The 21300-nt window shown below is 46.8% G+C and overlaps 1 protein-coding gene across 1 annotated transcript in view; it reads right to left on the bottom strand.

Annotated features, from left to right (window-relative positions):
• Positions 1-21300, bottom strand: part of VPS16 (VPS16 core subunit of CORVET and HOPS complexes) — a 926204-nt gene that overhangs the window by 629315 nt on the left and 275589 nt on the right. Inside the window, 2 exon segments of the mRNA XM_030208841.1 lie at positions 8755-8844; positions 16360-16415. Coding sequence (XP_030064701.1) covers positions 8755-8844; positions 16360-16415 — 146 coding nt within the window.

The raw sequence follows: 21300 nt of genomic DNA, 5'->3' as shown, positions 1-21300 counted from the left end.
GTTCACATTGGGAGCCGGGGCGGTCCTCTCTCAGGTGAATCCCAAGGGCCGGCGCCAACCTTGCTCTTTCTTCTCTCGGAGATTCTCCCCGGCGGAATGTAACTATACAGTAGGGGATAGAGAGCTCTTAGCATTGAAATTAGCCCTGCAGGAATGGAGACATCTGCTGGAGGGAGCGGAACACCGGTTCACGGTGATCACTGACCACAAGAATCTACTGTATCTTCAAGAGGCTCAATGGCTCAATCCCCGACAAGCCCGGTGGTCATTGTTTTTCGCCAGATTTCATTTTCAACTGGTCTTTCGGGCTGCTGCCCAGAATACCCCTGCGGACTCTCTCTCCAGAGCATTTGAGGTTCCAGAGGAGACCAGGGAGATCCATTCCATGTTGGATCCGGCATGCCTCAGCGCGGCAGTGGGGGAGGTCGCTCCTACGAAAGAACTAGTGCCGGCCGCTGATCGAGCAAAGGTAATGCAATGGGGGCATTCGTCCAGATGGGCAGGACATTTTGGGTATCAAAAGACTCTGCGTCTCATTGCCAGACAGTATCGATGGCCTCAGATGAGGCGGGACATTCTTCAATTCGTCACCACCTGTCCTGTGTGCGCCCGAATAAACCGGTAATCGGGACCCCCATGGGGAAGTTGCAACCGCTGCCCGTACCGGCAGGCCCCTGGACGGAGCTTTCCATGGATTTTATCACCGACCTCCCCAGTTCCCGGGGACACACGGTGATTTGGGTGGTGATTGACCGTTTTTCCCGGATGGCCCATTTTGTTCCCCTGCCGGGAGTTCCTTCGGCGGTCGCCTTAGCCCAACTTTTCATTCAACACATTTTTCGACTTCATGGGTTGCCTCTTCGGATTATTAGTGACCGAGGCCCCCAATTCACCTCACGTTTCTGGAGGGCCTTATGTACAGCTTTGGGGGTGAAGACCCATTTTTCATCAGCATACCATCCCCAGACCAATGGTATGGTCGAGAGGACAAATCAGACATTAAAAGGGTTCTTACGAGCGTTTGTCAACAAGCGTCAAGATAACTGGGTCTCCCTACTTCCTTGGGCCGAGTTTGCATATAACCACAGCGTCCACTCGGCCTCGGGAGACTCTCCATTCTTCTTGGTATATGGACGACACCCTCGGCTTCCAGCACCTTTCCCGTCTGGATCTCCAACCCCCATGGTTAATGTAACTCTGGCAGATCTGCAAAGGGTCTGGAAGATGGCCCGAGAACAATTGCAGAGGGCAGCTACCAAATACAAGGACTTCGCAGATCATCACCGGCGAACCGCTCCCGTCTTGCAACCAGGGCAGAAGGTATGGTTAAGCACGAAATATCTCCGACTCCGGGTGCCCTCTCGGAGATTGGGACCTCGGTATATTGGACCGTTTGCAATCCGATCACGAATTGGAGCTGTGACATATCGGTTGCGATTGCCTAGTACCCTGCGGGTGCATAACGCCTTCCATATTTCCCTATTGAAAAGTTTTTGAGGATCTCGATGGCACCCCCAACGGCAGGAGACTGAAGATCTTGAAGCAGATCCCGATCCAGAGTATGAGGTGGAGGATGTTCTGGATTCAAAGAAGCGGCGGGGAAGGCTATATTACTTATTGTCCTGGAAGAATTTTGGTCCCGAAGACAACTCCTGGGAGCCCGCGGCGAATGTACATGCTCCGGAGTTGATCAAAGCCTTCCACGCCCGGTATCCTTCCAAACCCGGGCCCGGGGGAAAGGGGGCATCCGGGGAGGATACTGTCCCGTCCCGGGTCCTTACCTGTGCTCCCGCGGCGGGGAGCGATGATCGACGGGGGCCGCGGGCTCCAGTGCGGCAGAGACAAGCCGCCGACGGGGCCAGCGCTGCCGCGGGTCGGCCCGAGGCTGGCGACCCGCGAGAGCGAACGCCGGCCTCGGGGAAGGGAAGGCGCCGGCCAAGATGGCGGCGCCGGCGTCGTCGTCTCCCCGGCCAGAGTAGACCAGCGAGCAAGTCCCGCCCACTCGCACCGGATTGGCGCGTGGAAGGAGAGACTCCGCCTGCTAGGCAGGTCCGCCAATCCAGGCGCTCCTTGCCTGTCAGGGCCGGAGGAATTGGCTCCTCTCCAGGGAGGGGATGGACTGGCGGGGGATTTAAACCTCGGAACAAGAAGGGCCCAGCGCTTCCGTTTCTATTGTCAGGAGCCGACACAGTGGAGTGCGGAGCGTTGTCCTTCAGAGACTGTGTTCCTCTTCCAGCTAGCCGTCCTTGCTAGCCACCTTCAGAGACTGTGTTCCTCTTCCAGCTAGCCGTCCTTGCTAGCCACCTTCAGAGACTGTGTTCCTCTTCCAGCTAGCCGTCCTTGCTAGCCACCTTCAGAGACTGTGTTCCTCTTCCAGCTAGCCGTCCTTGCTAGCCACCTTCAGAGACTGTGTTCCTCTTCCAGCTAGCCGTCCTTGCTAGCCACCTTCAGAGACTGTGTTCCTCTTCCAGCTAGCCGTCCTTGCTAGCCACCTTCAGAGACTGTGTTCCTCTTCCAGCTAGCCGTCCTTGCTAGCCACCTTCAGAGACTGTGTTCCTCTTCCAGCTAGCCGTCCTTGCTAGTCACCTTCAGAGACTGTGTTCCACTTCCCGCTAGCCGTCCTTGCTAGCCACCTTCAGAGACTGTGTTCCTCTTCAAGCTAACCGTCCTTGCTAGCCACCTTCAGAGACTTTGTTCCAGCTAGCCGTCCTTGCTAGCCACCTTCAGTGACTGTATTCCTTTTCTGTGCTAGCCGTCCTTGCTAGCTGCCCTTCCGAGACTGTGTTGCTGACTACCCGCCAGGCCGGCCGTCACCCCGCGGTTCCAGCAGTCCTGCTGGCCGCCTGCAGCTGGGGGCTCAACCCTCGGTGAACGGTGGTCGCCGTGGGTGAAGATTCGGGGTGCACGGCGGTCCTCTGAGGTCTTGCGGGCCTCCGGGAACCTAAGGGCTCACCAATAACCGAAACAGGACAGTCGTTGTAGATAACACGCTGAAATCTTCTGCTCAATGTGCAGTGGCAGCCAAAAAAGCAAACAGGATGCTAGGAATTATTAGGAAAGGGATAGTGGATAAGACCGAAAATACTATGATGCCTTTGTATTGTTCTATGGTGCGTCCACACCTTGAGTATTGCATTCAGTTCTGGTCGCCATATCTCAAAAAGATATCGCGGGATTAGAAGAAGTTCAAAGAAGAGCGACCAAAATGACAAAGGGGATGGAACGCCTCTCATATGAGGAAAGGCTAAAGAGGTTAGGGCTCTTCAGCTTGGAAAAGAGATGGATGACGGGAGATATGACTGAGGTCTACAAAATCCTGAGTGGTGTAGAACAAGTAGAAGTAAATCGATTTTTTACTGGTTCCAAAAGTACAAAGACTAAGGGACACGCAAAGAAGTTATATGGAAATAATTTTAAAACAAATAGGAGGAAATATTTTTTCACTCAATGAATAGTTAAGCTCTGGAATTCTTTGCCAGAGGATGTAGTAACAGCAGTTAGCATTTCTGGGTTTGGAAAAGGTTTGGACAAGTTTCTGGAGGAAAAATCCATAGTCTGCTATTGAGACAGACTTGGTGAAGCAGCTGCTTGCCCTGAGATTGGTAGCATGGAGTGTTGCCATGATTTGGGTTTCTGCTAGGTACTTGTGACCTGGCTTGGCCACTGTTGGAAACGGGATACTGGGCTGGATGGTCTGACCCAGTATGGCTACTCTAATGTTCTTATGTATCTTTGGTGAGAACAATTTAGAGAAATTTCAAAGGAAATACTTTTTGCAAGATTGAAATTGTCTATCCACCATGACACCAGGGTTCCTGAGTGGTTTGGTAAGTGACCACATCCCATAAGCTCTGAACAACCTAAGTCCACTGTGAGCATGAGGTTTATTGGGCCTGTCACATTCTGCGATGTGCCAGGAGAATTATGTGAACTGTTGAGAATCCTAACATGCCCATGGCTGATGTCTTCTGACTCCTGTAATCTCCAGAACCATTCACATGGTACAAACAAACAAAAAAGCTTCTATGAATTCCAACTGAGATGTAGGGTTCAAATGGGATTTTGGGCAATTTATGACAAACCCTAGTGATTCCAGCACCAAGATGATTATGCACATTAATCTTTGAGCCTCTTCTATGTTGGCCAAATGACCAACATTCTAGACAGGGAAATGCACACACTCCCAGTCTGTATAGATGTGCGGCTACCACACCTAGATATTTTGTGAACACATGAGGCGCTGACAAGGCTAAATGGCATGACTGTTACCAATAAGAGGTTTTCTTTTACAAATCTGAGTTGCATCCCAGTCACTTCAAATACCTCTATATCGATGTATGGTTCCTCTAGGTCCAGAGGATATAACCACATTCATAATGTTCATTGTTGATTTAATCTTGAATTGATAATGAGTGTGACTCTTGAGCAGACTAGATGGACCATTCAGGTCTTTATCTGCTGTTACCTACTATGTTACTATCCAGCTGATTTTCGAAAGTGATCGCCGCCCATCTTCCGACACAAATCGGGAGATGGGCAGCGATCTCCTGAATCCACCCAAATCGGCATAATCGAAAGCCGATTTTGGGCGGCTTCAACTGTGTTCTGTCGCAGGGCCGGCAAAAGTTGAAAGGGGGCGTGTCGGCATGGTAGCGAAGGCGGGAGGGGGACGTGCGTTCAGATGGCCGGCTTCACCCGATAATGGAAAAAAGAAAGCCAGCCGTCAGGAGAATTTGGTCCGTTTTATTTGGACCTTTTTTTTTAGGTCCGTCCAAAAAAGTGCCCCAACTGACCAGATGACCACCGGTGGGAAGCGGGGATCACCTCCCCTTACTCCCTCAGTGGTCACCACCCCCCTCCCACACACACACAAAAAAAAAAAAAAATCAGACATTTTTTGCCAGCCTGTATGCCAGCCTCAAATGTCATACCCAACTCCCTGACAGCAATATGCAGGTCCCTGGAACAGTTTGTAGTGGGTGCAGTGCACTTGAGGCAGGTGGACCCAGGCCCATCCCCCCACCTTTTACACTTGTGCTGGTAAATGGGAGCCCCCCAAAACCCACTGTACCCACATGCAGGTGCCCCCCCTTCACCCCTTAGGGCTATGGTAATAGTGTAGAGTTGTGGGCAGTGGGTGTTGTGGGCAGTGGGTGTTGGATTTGGGGGGCTCAGCACACAAGGGAAGGGTGCTATGCACCTGGAAGCTAATTTTGTTTTCTTTTTATTAATTTTTTGAAGTGCCCCCTAGGGTGCCCGGTTGGTGTCCTGGCATGTCAGGGGAGCAAGTGCACTAGAAATGCTGGCTCCTCCCATGCCCAAATGCCTTACATTTCGCCAGATTTGAGATGGCTGGCTCCGGTTTCCAATATGGTTGAAAATTGGAGTCGGCCATCTCATCTAACCTCGGCGAGCGATTTGGTCGGCACCAAGCGTATTTCGAAAATACACTTGGCTCCACCCCTTTGCGGAGCCGGCTCCAAAGATGGCCAGCCATCGATTTGGCCGGCGCCGTTCGATTATGCCCCTCTATGTAACCAGTCTCCTTTTTGACGAAAGATTCCATGGACAATTTGACTCCCAGTCTTGAACTTTTCTTGGACCAAACAGTTCTTCAAGGCCTTAGGTCTAGGATAATCATAATTCTCCTGTTTTCTTAACCAGGAAATACTTGTAATAAAATTCCCAACCTCTTTCTCCTGATGGAACAGGTTGGATTGCATTTGAATTAATTTGCTCTTTTCTGACACGTCAGATTATGACCCATGAACTGCATGTCTAAAGGCTGAAACTTAAGAAGCCTGACAGTTGCATCTTTCTGGCTAAAAACTCTGCTTCAGCATTCTGTGTAGCCAGAGCCCTTACAGCAGCAATTTCTATACTTTTGCTGAGAGCTGTGAAAGCTGTGAATTCTAGGTCATGCTGACTCTTAAGAGCACTCTTTCCCCTCCCCTGACAGAAATGGTGCCACTGACTCTAGCTCAGCAAGGACACAAAGAATATGTAAACAGTTTGAGAGAGAAGACGTGTTGAGGTATTTAGATAACACTGTGATAAACATGGGTGCTAGGGAAATTCCTGTAACGAAATGGCGACTACAATCCTCTGTAAAAGAAACCTTGGAAATGCTGTGTTCTACAGGTATTCTGTGTGCTATAACATTTAGATAGTGTGTTCCAGTCTATGTAAACAACAAAGTAAGACAGAAATCAGCTGAAATTGCAAGTTGGGAGGGGATTGAAGCCCAATCCACTGTATTTAAGGCGCTGTTGTATTGTATCTAGCCAGAGGGGTGAGATGATCAACTGAGTGACTATCTAAGTGGTCTCTCTCCCTCTCATAACAAATTGCTATAGCCTGATTTCTTTGCTATTTGTTACCTGTCTTATTGCTTTATTATTGCATGATCACTCTGCTGATTACTCTACTGATTACTTTGTCTAATTGCTCTATTGCCTGATTGCTTTGTTGTTATCTATATTGGAATAAAGACTATCCCTTTGGAAGAAACATAGCTTCTGTCCTTTCTGTCACTGTATCTTGGGATGGATGTAAGGAGATAGAAACCCTGTTGCCTCACCTGTCCAAATGGTATATTTCTTATGGTAAGTAGAAATATCAGAAAAATAATTCCCACATAATTACAGCTCTCTCTGAGACTAGGTTGTCAGAGGGGGCCATGTAAGAACAGACTCCACTATAAACACATTGGACATCAAAAGAGGAGAGTTCTTTGATAAGTATTTCCTCAAGCTGGGAATTTAACCAAGATACTCCCAGGCAAGCAATCTGTCAGTACATCAAATAGGCATAGTATGTTGGAAGATCCACTATGCTTGTGTTTTTTGACACAAGCAGTCAATGTTCTAGAAGCAAGCTTCACAATTACCTGGCTTAGGAACTGGGGGCATAGTGCTTGTTTGGTTTACCAAAGTAATATGTTCCATATCTCTGTGGAGAAATCAACCTCTCACACTTTCAAACTGTCATGTCGAGCTCAGTGCTCATACCTCTAGTGTTTAATCTTTTCTTAGCCACTGATGACCAAGCACTGCAAGCAATTATGAGTATACACACCACATATATTCTTGCCACACTACCTGAATTTTTTTCAGTCACTGGTAGCTTTTTTTCTGAGCCATATCACAAAAAAAATGGCCACTACAAAATCTGGTTTCAATTTTAACAAAAATGTCCAAGCCAAAACACCATGCACCAAAAAAGGTTGACAAAAGGTATACGCAAAAAAAAAAGAAAAAAGAAACTTCAGAAATGTACCACAAACTAAAAACACTAAGAGGAAAGAAGGCCATGCATCCAACAAAAATTCATTTATTGAAGAAAGCATATTGCTATGGGAAGGATATCTCACTCACTCTGTATCAAAAGGTAACCTGAGGAGGCCTCATTTAATGACACTGTGCAGAAGTGGTGCAAATGTACAGCGAGTTGTAAAAAGCTTCTAGAATTTGTTCCAAGCACCTACCTCTGTCAGATCATATCACTTACTTATGAGAATTTTCAATCTTGCTTGTCCTTGGAAAAATTAAGGAATATCCTGTAGTTTTATTTATGGCATTTGTACCCCGCATTATCCTAAACAAGTTTGGGTTCAATGTGGCTTACATCAAACTTTTAAGCAGTAAGATGACTCATTTTGAAATAACAAATTAACTAAAAGAATAACAATCACCAACAGTAGCAAGGAATTCACTAAATAAGAATGCTTTTAACAATTTACAAAATTTCAAGCAGTCAGTTTTAAGTGACAGGAGTTCACATTTTACTCCAGATCTTCGAGACCTGCCAGCTATTATTTCACTCTTCCTCCCTCAGCCCCTGCAAGCACCAGAACACATTGTTAACACTCAAAAAATATCACCATACACTGTTTCACTTGACAGAATACATCATATAATAAGGTTATATGTTTTATAAATATAGGACTAGATTCTATGTATCGCACCTAAAATTTTGGCAACGAAATGAAATTCACTTAAGCATATTCTATACAGTATGCCTTAAGTTAGGCATACTTTATAGAATAAGCCTAAATTTCCATGCAGTATATGGGGAATGCACCACGTGACCATGACAGCACCTAACTATAGGTGCGACCATTTATGCCAAGTAAAACTTGGTGTAAATGCTGACGCCTAAGTTAAGTGCTGAGTAGGTGTACTCTATAACCTGTACGTAGTTTTCTGGAATGCCCACGACCCACCCATTCCAATCCCATAGCCATGCCCCCTTTTCGGCAGCACACAGAATTTACACACACTGCTTTGCAAAATACGCTTAGTGGATAATGCGTGTAAATTCTAATTAATGCCAATTAGTGCTGATTGCATAACATCCAATTATCAATGCTAATTAGCTTAACTAATTAAGATATGCTTCGACTTCTGCAATGAAATCTTGGCACGATGTATAGAATTTGTGGGGTAGTACATTATTGCTTAATACAATTTTTCAAGTATTATCTGGAACACCAAAACTTCAGTTTCATTATAAGCAAAGATTTTTACAACGGGGCCTATCGCTTACTACACTAACACATCCTACTATATTATCAATACCGCTCTGCAAAAGAGCGATATTACTACTACTACTACTACTATTTAGCATTTCTATAGCGCTACAAGGCATACGCAGCGCTGCACAAACATAGAAGAAAGACAGTCCCTGCTCAAAGAGCTTACAATCTAATAGATATCTCAATACATATTTCAGAGAGCATTAATTGAAGGATACTGAATGCTTTCTGTAGAATTTCCAACCAGCCTGAGGAGTCTGTCCCACATCAGTACAATAGCATGCTGCTTACTCCGGGGTCTTGTACACCTATGGGAACATGAGCACAGGGTAAATTTGTATTCTTATGTATTTTTGCAGGCATCCCAAGGCAGATCCAGTGTGTGTCTCAGTTAAACTAGAAGAACTACCAATATGTCTGTAATGAACAGGTCAAAATTTAAAACAAATGGTTACCAAAATCACCAGTTTCTTTCTAATCCTAATCATAATCCTCAGGAATAATAGTCCATAGACGTATTCTAAAACACAGCACCTCAAGACACGCTGGTAAGAAAGGCTATGCAGTGTTTCTGCGACTATGATGTTAGTCTTTATTTTTTTTTTTATAATTGAAATGTTTAGTAAAGTTTTGAACTGTGTAAAATGACCATCAACAATCAAACAACAACAAAAGGCCTTAACATCCATGTGTATTGGCTGATAAAGATTAAAACGCCAAGTTATACAACCTCCCACTTCCCTCAACCTCTTCACCCAAAAATTCAATTTCCAAAATATCCGAACCACCAGGCTACCAAAATGGAAGAGTTAGACACTAGAAAAGGAACTGAAGGGGAGGAAGTGACGTCACGAGGCTGAATGGCAGCCTAGTCCCGGAGCTCCGCGCTATCCCACCTTCAATTAAGTGCCATCCAAGTTGAAAATCCTCTCCCAGAGTACGAAAGGACTGCAAATTATAGGCGACAGTACCAGGACCGCAAGATGAGCAAAAAAAGCGATCTTTTTGCATGGGAAGTGCCCAGAGGGCATTACGTCTGATCAGTGGTTTTTGGTACGGAATTCCCTACAAGCAGCTCAAGTACACTTGGCCAGGAACTGGAAAACGCCGCAGGTGCCTTTAATGGCGGGTTGGCTCACCAAAGTGCGCTATATTTGTGAGATGGAGAGATTGACTGCTGCGAAAAGGAAAACCCTACCTAAATGGAAAAGGGTATGGGAACCCTTTTTAACAAAGTGCTCTGGATAATAAATGTATTTATGACATGGGAAGGAAAGACGGGGGGAGGGGGGGGAAAGAGAGGGGGTGTTCGAACTTGCATAACAAAAAAAATTGACAAAAACTTTGAAGTATAATAGGTAACTGTATTAGCATTCATTCAAGGAGCGATTTGTAGTTACTCACTCAATGTCAGACATAGTGTATGAAGAATATTGTATTGTACTGAACTGAGTATGTAATGAATTGTTTACGAAATGCTTAATAAAGACTTCTATAAATCAAAAAAAAGAAAAGGAACTGAAGCCATAGGATGTAAAACAAACGTCCTGAGCAAAAGAAAAATTACGTACCCCTGTCTTTTGAGTCCAGTATGGTCGGATGAAGCGACCCTAACAAGTACTAGGAGTACACAACCCCAAACAGTGTGCCACACTTCATAGAAGGAAGCAAGGCCTAGGAACCACCCAGACCCGCGCCTAGTGAGAGAATCAAACTCCACAGAACAAGAAGAGACTCCAGAGTCGAGAGAACCAACTAACTGGAGCGCTAGTCTCTCCAGGAGAACCACGAAGAAAAGGGCAGCAGCATACCAGGGTACAACCGTAGAAAGAGTACTCCTCAACCAGCTCGCTCTGGACTTAGGGATGAAAGAACAGAGCCAAGAGAACAAAATGAGACAAAAAAAGGAAGAGAGTCAAGAGCCACACTGTGGAGAAAAAACCCCCAAGGTGCCAAGTAGCCACAAAAGGAGCAGAGACTAATTCAAACTCCAGCAATGGAGACACTTCTCGCCAGCCACCAAGAGGCTACGGCAAGAAAAGGTGCCACAAAAATGGTGGCTAACAGGAGACATGATAGCCTTGTCTAGCAGTCTAAACTGTGGTATGCCACAACTGCTGAAAAAAGTTACTGCATCCAACCCGCAGAAAAAAGCTGGGGTTGACGAACAATGTGAAACAGTGCCCAACAGGCAAAGGTGAAAATATGCTCCACAGTCAGAGACTGAACTATGCTCAATGGACAGAAAAGAAACTGCGCTCATCAGGCAGGCAGAGATGGATCCGTGCTCAATGAGAACAAACGGAGTTACACTCAAAGCACACAAACTGAGCCACGCACCACGGGCAGAGTTGCACACCTCTGGCAAAGATAGAAATGCCCTGAACAAGCAGAGACGAAGCTGAGAGTAACAGACAGAGGATGAGCAGTGCCCCACTGAAAGAGCTGGATGTTAGAGGTACCTGCAGAACTGAAGCTGCGGTAGCAATGGAACTGTGTATAAAGCGCAGACATGCAGCGATGGAGCCGCGCTCAACATGCAGCGATGGAGCCAGAGAAGAAGGTGCTGCCAGGAGGTCAACAGGAAAGGAGCACAACTTGTGGAAATGCAGACCCGGTGCTGCACTCCCCTGGCCCAGAGGGACTAAAACTACAAGAGAAAGCCCCGTGCCCCAAGAGACACTCTCAGTCCTCAAGTGGTCTCTGAGGCACAATGACCGCCCTCCTAGGCAACCGATACGGAGCAGCAGTCAACGTAGAGAAAGAGGGAGGTAAGCATCACGGAGCTGGAATCCTCAGACCACAGGGAGCAAAATGCAGCCGAAAGGCAGTGAGGAAGAAACAACTCTCGCCAGGCCAGGAACAAAGAGGAAGCTGGCCACTAACACCAAACTGAGGAAAAACCAGCTAAGGGAGAGTCAAACTCCAGACCTAGAACAGAGCCACTTCCCCACAGAAAAGTAGAGGAAAGCGCAGCGCTAAGAGGCGATAATCCAGATGTACAGCAATAGATCTGCTCAGTAGGAAAGAACTGCGTCCCTTACAGAAAAAGGAAGGCGTGTCAAATGTGCCAGGAGAGAGGCGTCTGAAACTAGAAAATGCAAAATCCGCCTGTGCCAGGCTAAAACTCCCGCCCAAAAGCAAGGGAAGCAAGGAAGAGCTGTGGCAAACTAGTCCTAAAAAGGCACATTCCCATAAAGAGACAATGAACTGAGTCCAAGCAAAAGACTGGCAAGAATGGCGCTCCCGAGGGTACTCAGAAGAGGGATTTGAGCTAGTAGTTGCACACCAAGGGCAACTCGGACCCCCACCAGAAGGAAAGTACCCTGCAGACAAACCAGAGCAGACAGGAGGGATCCACGGGGACGAGAGAACCAGAACCTCCCTAAAGAAAGGGAGGAAAAACTGCTGCCAAAACAAGAATCAAATAGCAGGGGTGTCTCAAGCCAGATGCCAGAAGCAGCAGAGATCGGACAGTCTGAAAAAGAACTGACCAACAGCCGTGTAAGGCTGACAGGAATGATAAAATAGCCCTGGACTAAAAAGGCCGAGCCTGCAGCCAAACAGAGCCAGCTAGAGACTTCCCCCACTTGGAAACGGCAGACTAAGAACTCCGAACCGCAAAGGTACAAGTTCCAGCAACGGGGCCACCCTCTAGGACCGTGAAGAGGAGAAAAACAACTGAGTTTCATGAACCAGGCACGAGCCGTGCCCCACAAAAAAAATCAAAGCAACTGGTACCAGCTCAGAAGGCTCCAAGATCCGAAGACGCTGGCCAGCGAAATTAAAAGAAACTTCGCAAGTGGCCCCCTAGAAAGGTGGGCCAAAGGTGGGAAAATAAATCAGGTAACAGGCAAGAGAAAGAAGGAAAAACAACCTTCTTCACTAGAGACAGGAATTAGAAAAGGTTTACCTCAGAGGCAGAAAAGGAGTGAAAAACAGTTTCCTTTTTTATAAACAACCTTCTTCACTAGTGACAAATTAAAAAAGGTTTACCTCAGAGGCAGAAAAGGAGGGAAAAACAGTTTCCTTTTTTATAAGCAACCTTCTTCACTAGTGACAAGAATTAAAAAAGGTTTACCTCAGAGGCAGAAAAGGAGGGAAAAACAGTTTCCTTTTTCATAAACAACCTTCTTTCACCAGTGACAGAAATTAATAAAGGTTTACCTCTGAGCAGGGTTGCCAGGTGGAAAATTTTTTTCCAGCCCAATCCAGCCCAAAAAACAGCCCAAAACCCGCCCAAACACAAACCCCGCCCCTGACACCCCCACCCCCGCGTCATCACCCCCGCCCCCGCCGTCACCGGCCCCGCCTCCCACGTCATCGGCCCGCCTCCCACGTCACTAACCCCGCCCAAAACGTCACTAACCCCTCCCAAAAACGTCACTAACCCCGCCCCCCCGCGGCTGAAAAAACCGCCCTGAAGCCCAAAAACCCGCAACCCGCCGCGGGCAAAAATTTCCCGCGGCGGGTCGCGGAAAACCGCCCAATTGGGCAGTAAAACCGCCCACCTGGCAACACTGCCTCTGAGGCAGAAAAGGAGGGAAAAAACAAAGTTTCCTTTTTTTTATTTTATAAACAACCTTCTTCACTAGTGACAGGAATAAATAAAGGCTTACCTCAGAGGCAGAAATTCAGATATACCTACCACCACAGAAGAGAAGAACCCCACAGGGGAGACAAGTTACTCCATGCCACAATTAACCATCACCCTGCTAGAAAGACAGACAGGGGAGGGGAGGGAACCAGGGTCACTGGATATCACCCTAGCTGGCAGATGAGGAACTCAGGACCACTGAGTATCATCTAAAACTAGCCCCAACACGGCTAGCAGCACACCCCTGGCTCCACTGTCACCAGAAGAATCTGGGAGAGGAGCTACCAGCCAGCAATTCAGAGCAGCTGCACGTTCCATCCACCATCCGCTTGGAGACAGAGAAAATACTGAACATTCCAGGCTGCACGATACCCTTAAGGGGCGGTTTACTTGGAACTATTTTCTCTGTCTCCTTCCGCTAATAGATGGACACAACCCATTAGCCTGGACTGGTCTGGTATAGATGACAAGGAAGGAGTGTTGTCACAATTTGGGTTTCTGCCAGGTACTTGTGACCTGGTTTGGCCACTGTTTGGAAACAGGATACTGGGCTAGATGGACCATTGGTCTGACCCAATATGACTACTCTTATGTTCACTGAACCTCCCAGAGAAAATCTGCCAATCAGACAGGCAGGCAGGTGAGTGAAGGCATCCCGCTGGAGAAGGGACACTAAAAATACTGTGTGTGCCATGCCTGCTCTCCTTTTTTTTTTTTTTTTTTTGTGGTGTGGAAGATTACAGCTAGCCGCCAACACTGGGATGCAAGGGGACACATGGTGAAACAGGGACTGAAAAGAGGTATGCCTCTAAGGATGGTACCCAAAGGCCAATCACTCCCAGAGATGCCCAAATGCGAAGAATCCAGGAGCTGGTAAGAAGTTGTCCACTACCTGCTGGAGATAGAGGTATACTGGCTGATGGAGGGGCTGGTCATCCAGTATCACTCACTTCAGTTAGTAATCTCTATCTCCACCTGCTGGCAGGCAGACGGACATAACCCACCAGTTCATGGATTCATCTGCTGCCTGTGCTAAGGAAAAAAGAAAATTACATTCATTAACACATTCTTCCAAGACTAGAGGAAAGTTTGGTGTATGACTCCATAATCAAGGAGTTACACTCCAAAATCTAGCCCTCAAATTGGATACCAAAATCCCCACCCCAGAGATACACAGCTGGCAGGAGGTGAATCTAAAACATACTACCCTTCTGCAAGCTGATTATTGCCATTTCTACCACCATTGTTCAGAGCTTCATAGTTTGAACATCTCATGCCCTGTACAACAGGACAGAAGCTCTTTATATAAGGGGCATATGTTGCTCAATATGAGATGTTTTTTGAATACTGGTAGTGGTGGTGGCAGCAGCCATATGCCATTCTGGTCTAGTCTTTTTGATGGCTGGAAGAGCAGAACTGGTCGAAGATCATAGGAGAATGAACCAGACTGCATCAGAACATAGTGCAACTTCATCAGTAGGGGTCATGGTGACCTGGTCACAGGATTTATCCAGCACTGCATTCTGTAATTATCCTATATAATAATTCTCACCTGGAACATTCTGAAGCTCACTCTGTGGGAGGGAAACACTGAAGTCTAGGCTGCCAGGAACACTCACTCTCACTCATGCACCACTCAGGACCCGCCCTCAGCCACGCCCCTTCCGGACATAATTCGCAACCCCAACGTTCTAAATGAAGCCTCAAAACCCCCTCAAAACCGGAACTGTGAGGCGCCAGAGATATCCTGTTTGCCCATGCCCGGAAACCGGAAGTCAGAACTGTGACATCTCCCCCTGCCCCAAAACCTTGCAGTTTTGCCTATAGTCATCGAACAAGAGGCAGAGAACAGCAGCACAAGAATTTCTAGAGGAAAAAAAAAACCCGTTTTGTTTGCCTACTACAAAGAGAAGGTTTCAGCTCTTCGTTCGCCAACACACAGCACAGGAAAAGAGTCTCAGCAATCCGTTCACACAAAAAAAAAAAAAACAACAGCTTAGCAGACTGACGTCCTCTCGAACACAGAGCACTAAAAACTTCCTCTTCTTTGCAACACATTGACAATTTTGCCTGCAGTCGTAATCGAACAAGAGGCAGAGAAGAGGAGCACAAGAATTTCTACAGAAAAAAAAAAAAAAAAGAACGGTTTTGTTTGCCTACTACAAAGGGAACGTTTCAGCTCTTCGTTTGCCAACACACAGCAGAGGAAGAGAGTCTCAGCAATCCGCTCACAGACACAAGAATACTTTGACACCGTCAACACTTGGACAACGTAAAAAGCAAAACGGCAAAGGGACCTTTTCTTTCACATTCATACATTTGCTTTTCCTGCATGTGCCACATTGCAGCTGCAGGACATCGGCATACATTCACTTCTGGGACTGGGTTTTACTTATTTTAGGAGACAGGGGCAAAACGACCCTGAAAATGGGAGGGAGGAAGGGAAAGATGGGGGGGGGGGGGGCAATGACCCTGGGAGGGAGGGAGAGAGAGATGGGGGGGGGGGCCAACGACCTTGGGAGGGGGGCTGACCCTGGAACTTGGAGGGGGGGCGTGCACACGGACCCTGCAACTGGGAGGGAGAGGTAGAGGGCAGACACTGGAACTGGCAGGGAGGGGGGCGGGGCACTCTCATTCTCACACTAATACTCTCGCACCCAGTCTCACTCTCTCTGTCACACACACATTCACTCTCTCTCTATCACACACACTCTATTAAACACACACTCTCCAAGGAATACCTTGCTAGCGCCCGTTTCATTTCTGTCAGAAACAGGCCTCTTTCACTAGTATTATAATATTACAAGTATACAAGATCATGCTTATTCCTGTTTGTCAAATGCAAACTGATCATTACTTTTAGAACAGAACAACAGCTATTACTATTACAGAAATAGCTAAAAGAGATGTTCTTTGCATAAACAGAGAATATTTACACCCAAAAATCAGTAAATTACAAATTACATTCCTCTCTAACTTCTAATGTGGAAGCTGTAATGAGTAGCAGTATCTGTCACCGCAGCAAAAGCGAAACTTTTGTAATCATTAAAAAAAAAAAACAAAAACAGATCACCAGTCAAAATGTTGATTCATTCAATGTAAAATGTTGATAATCATATTTAATCATATTCAGAGCAAAAGAGGTGAACAAGTATTTTTTGGGAGCTGTGACCAAGCACTGCTTCTCTTCAACAAAATTAAAATAGGAGCAAAAAAGAACTCTTACCAAACCATTTGCTTTGGAGGCAACTGTATACTGGAGTTGTATTCACCAAATTTTTCCTAAAGTAAAGGATAAGCAGGTATTAATGAGATCCAACACTCAGGAGTAAAGATCACCAAAGAATCATTATTTTTCACATTTTTTTCCATGTGAAAGCATTCAGTATCAAAGCAATTAAGATTTCAGAATGTCCACAAATTCTTTCACCTGTATGTTCTAGCTTATTCCCTTTTTATTCTTTCCAACCCAATGAAATGCTGACAAGAATCACATATATATGCCTGTCTAGGGACAACAGAGCTACTTGAAAATTTAATGGAATAGCAGCAAATTATTGCTGGAGTTATACTGAGAAAGAAACACAATAGTTTCAAAATTTATCCAAAGAATTATGCCTCTCAAAAATGATCAATGGGAAGACAGACCCAGCAACTGTTGCTTAAAACACTGATACCTTCAAACATAAGAGATTAAGCAACTGTACAGTACCTGTCAAAATGCCAGCGTTCTTCACTAATCAGCTATATACACCCACATGCAGAAAGGTTGGAAATAATTTCACAAGTCATTCTCAACATGTATGGGAGGGGGCAACATCCTTCTCCACACAAGCATAGAAAGAATAACAAAATGAAAACAAGTGTGATAACAAATCTAACCATTAGATGTCATTTCTTATTTATGTGTTTCACTTTTGCTTATATCTTAAGTTGTCTATTGGTATGTTTTACTGCTTATTGTGTTAACAATTTAAGTCAACCTTGAAAAAGAGACCAGACATGGGCTGTCTTTCAGCGGAACGCCAGTGTAAGGGGCCATCAGTATCAGTAACACAATCTGAGTGGCATCCTTTGTTCTGTGTAAACAGGTAATACCACAACACAAAAATAGCAATGTAGCCTACCCTTCCAGTGACCCTCCTCTCCCCTGCCCTGCATGCACCCATACCCAGCGACCCTTCTCTCCCCTCCATCCACCCATGCCCAGCGACTCCCTTCGCTCCCCTGCTACCCCCCTCCCGAGTTGTTCAGAGAATTCTCCTCCCCCACTCCCTCCGGATCCGGTCCCTCACCGACCTGACTCACCCTGCCTTATCCTTCGAATTCTTCAGGGCAGGCAGTCTTGCCTGCCCACTGCCAGTGCTGACTCTCCCCCGCTGCTGGTTCGCGCTTTAAAAATGGCCGCCGAGACTTACAAGGGCGGCCTCCAAGACTTCAGCAGAAGTCTCGTGAGGCCGCCTCTGGAAGTCTCGGCGGCCATTTTTTAAGTGCGAACCAGCAGCGGGGGAGAGTCAGCACTGGCAGTGGGCAGGCAAGACTGCCTGCCCTGAAGAATTCGAAGGACAAGGCAGGGTGACTCAGAGTCAGGTCGGTGAGGGACCGGATCCGGAGGGAGGGAGGAGAGCCGGCTCACGCTTTTTAACAACCGGCTCGCAAGTCGGAAGAAAATGTAACAACCGGTTCTTGCGAGCTGGTGTGAGCCAGCTCCAGCACACCACTGCGCGTGAGGTCTGCCACCTTCGCAGCAGGTAGGCAAGTCACCAAGCGATCCTCACGTCCACCAGCCACCCAGCTATCTATATGCCTAATGATCGAATCACCAACTACAACAACTGTCCTAACCTTTCCCTCCCAGGCAGCAATTGGAGACATATCCTCGGTGCGAGAGGATAGTACATCCCCTGGTGGGCAGGTCCTGGCTACAGGTGTACTTCCTACTTCATCAGGGTGATGCTCTCCTTTTAGGAGACCGCCCTCCTCCAAGGTAGCACAAGGGCTACCAGACTGGAGGTGGGACTTCTCTACAACAACCCTGTAGGTCTCCTCTATGTACCTCTCTGTCTCCCTCAGCTCCACCAAGTCTGCTACTCTAGCCTCAACAGAACGGACACATTCTCTGAGAGATAGGAGCTCTTTGCATCGGGCACACACATATGACATCTCACCAACTGGGAAATAAACATACATGTGATACTCAATGCAAAAGACTGGATAGCACCCCTCTCGCTGCTGGACTGGCAACTCCATCTTAGTGTTTTTGAGTTTTTCAATAATTTAAAACTTGCTACAGTATTAAGGATATTAGCCTAATAAAAAAGTGTCTTTTAGTTTATATAGTATATTGTATGATTTATTTAGTGTTTCCTTCTTAGATGGTAATGAAAATGTATTTAAAACTCTGTAAGAGCACTCCTTGCTTGTTACCCTAATTACAATAACTGACTATAAATGAAGAGTTGTCCTAGGGGTGGGCAGACTAAACTAGATCCTGCAGCGCCTGCTAGATTCTACCTGTTAATGCTGTGGTACAAAGTTTTTAAAACTAAGTGGAAAAGACTATGGAGATTAGTTGATAAAATTTGCTTTTTATATTTTTATTTTGCCTATCACTAACCTACAATTTCTCCTTTAAACCCCAATCTTTAAGTTCCCAAAGCACAAAGCAAAATAAGTGTTCACTTACGAGAGAAAATGAAGATACTTACCTGTAGCAGGTATTCTCCGAGGACAGCAGGCTGGACATCATCACGCACGGGTCGTCGTCCGCGACGGCCCAGGAGCTTCGGATTTAAAAATCTAAATTTTAAAACTTCTAGAACGACGAGCGCTAACGCGGGGACAATGCACCACGCATACGCGAGTGACTTCCCGCCCGCGCGCTTCTCTCAGTTAGATAAAAAGCAAACGAGAAGAACAACTCCAAAGGGGAGGGAGGGAGGGTTATGATGATGTCCAGCCTGCTGTCCTCGGAGAATACCTGCTACAGGTAAGTATCTTCATATTCTCCGAGGACAAGCAGGCTGGACATCATCACGCATGGGGTATCCCTAGCACCCAGGCTCACTGAAAACAATGAACAATGGTCAATTGGGCCTTGCAACGGCGAGGACATAACTAAGATGGACCTAAAAACAAACACAACTAAGTGAGAGTGCAGCCTGGAACAGAACAGAAGAGGGCCTAGGAGGGTGGAGTTGGATTCTAAACCCCAAACAGATTCTGTAACACCGACTGCCCAAACCGACTGTCGTGTCAGGTATCCTGCTGAAGGCAGTAGTGAGATGTGAATGTGTGAACTCATGACCACGTTGCAGCCTTACAAATCTCTTCAATAGAAGCTGACTTTAGGTGAGCCACTGACGCAGCCATGGCTCTTAACATTATGAGCCATGACATGGCCCTCCAGAGTCAGCCCAGCTTGGGCATAAGTGAAGGAAATGCAATCTGCTAGCCAATTGGAGATTGTGCGTATTCCGATGGCAACCCCCATCCTGTTGGGATCAAAAGAAACAAACAATTGGGCGGACTGTCTATAGGGCTTCATCCGCTCCACGTAAAAGGCCAATGCTCTCTTACTGTCCAAGGTATGTAACTTGTCCTCACCAGGGATGGGGAAAAAATGTTGGCAAGACAACTGACTGGTTCAGATGGAACTCCGACACCACCTTCGGCAGGAACTTAGGATGAATACGGAGGACTACCCTGTTATGATGAAACTTAATGTAAGAAGCATGAACCACCAGGGCTTGGAGCTCACTGACTGTACGAGTTGAAGTGACTGTCACCAAGAAAATGACCTTCCAGGTCAAATACTTCAGATGGCAGGAATTCAGTCGCTCAAAAGGAGGTTTCATCAGCTGGGTGAGAACGACGTTGAGATCCCATGACACTGGTGGAGGTTTGACCGGGGGCTTTGACAAAAGCAAACCTCTCATGAAACGAACAACTAAAGGCTGTCCACAGATAGGCTGACCTTCTACATGCTGATGATAAGCACTGATTGCGCTAAGGTGAACTCTTACTGAGTTAGTCTAAAGACCAGACTCCGACAAGTGTAGAAGGTACTCAAGCAGGGTCCGTGTAGGACACGAGAAAGAATCTAGGGCCTTGCTGTCACACCAGACGGCAAACCTCCTCCATTTAAAAGCATAACGCCTTTTCGTGGAATCTTTCCTGGAAGCAAGCAAGACTCGGGAGACACCCTCTGAGAGGCCTAAAGAGGCAACTTGTAAGCTCTCAACATTCAGGCCGTGAGAGCCAGAGACTTGAGGTTGGGATGTAGAAGCTACTCCTCGTTCTGAGTGATGAGGGTCGGAAAACAGTCCAATCTCCAAGGTTCTTCTGAAGACAAGTCCAGAAGAAGAGGGAACCATATCGGGCGAGGCGAGAAAGGTGCTATCAGAATCATGGTTCCGCGGTTTTGCCTGAGTTTCAGCAGAGTTTTCCCTACTAAAGGTATGGGAGGATACGCATACAGAAGACCTGTGCCCCAATGAAGGAGAAAGGCATCTGACGCTAGTTTGTCATGGGCTTGAAGTCTGGAACAGAACTGAGGAACCTTGTGATTGTGCTGAGTGGCAAAAAGATACACCGAGGGGGTGCACCACGCTCAGAAGATCTTGCGGACAACATCCATGTTCAGAGACCACTCGTGAGGTTGCGTAATCCTGCACAACCTGTCGGCCAGATATGTAGCCTGGATACGCATACCGTGCTGGCGCGCCCAAAGCCACATTCTGACGGCTTCCTGACACAGAGGGCGAGATCCAGTGCCCCCCTGCTTGTTTGTATAATACATCGCAACCTGATTGTCTGTCTGAATTAGGATAATTTGATTGGACAGCCGATCTCTGAAAGCCTTCAGCGCATTCCAGATCGCTCGCAATTCCAAGAGGTTGATCTGCAGATGCGTTTCCTGGAAGGACCAAACTCCTTGAGTGTGGAGCCCATCCACATGAGCTCCCCACCCCAGAAGGGATGCATCCGTCATCAGCACTTTTTGCGGCTGAGGAATTTGGAACGGTCGTCCCAAGGTCAGATTGGAGCGAATGATCCACCATTGAAGGGAATTGCAAAAATCAGTGGCGAGATGGATTACATCCTCTAGATCCACCGTAGCCTGACACCACTGGAAAGCTAGGGTCCATTGAGCTGATCTCATGTG

This window comes from Microcaecilia unicolor, chromosome 7 (genome assembly GCF_901765095.1).
Source record: "Microcaecilia unicolor chromosome 7, aMicUni1.1, whole genome shotgun sequence".
In the NCBI taxonomy this organism is placed as follows: Eukaryota; Metazoa; Chordata; class Amphibia; order Gymnophiona; family Siphonopidae; genus Microcaecilia; species Microcaecilia unicolor.
Note: the sequence above shows the minus strand (reverse complement) of the source record. Positions and strands in the feature narration are given on the sequence as shown.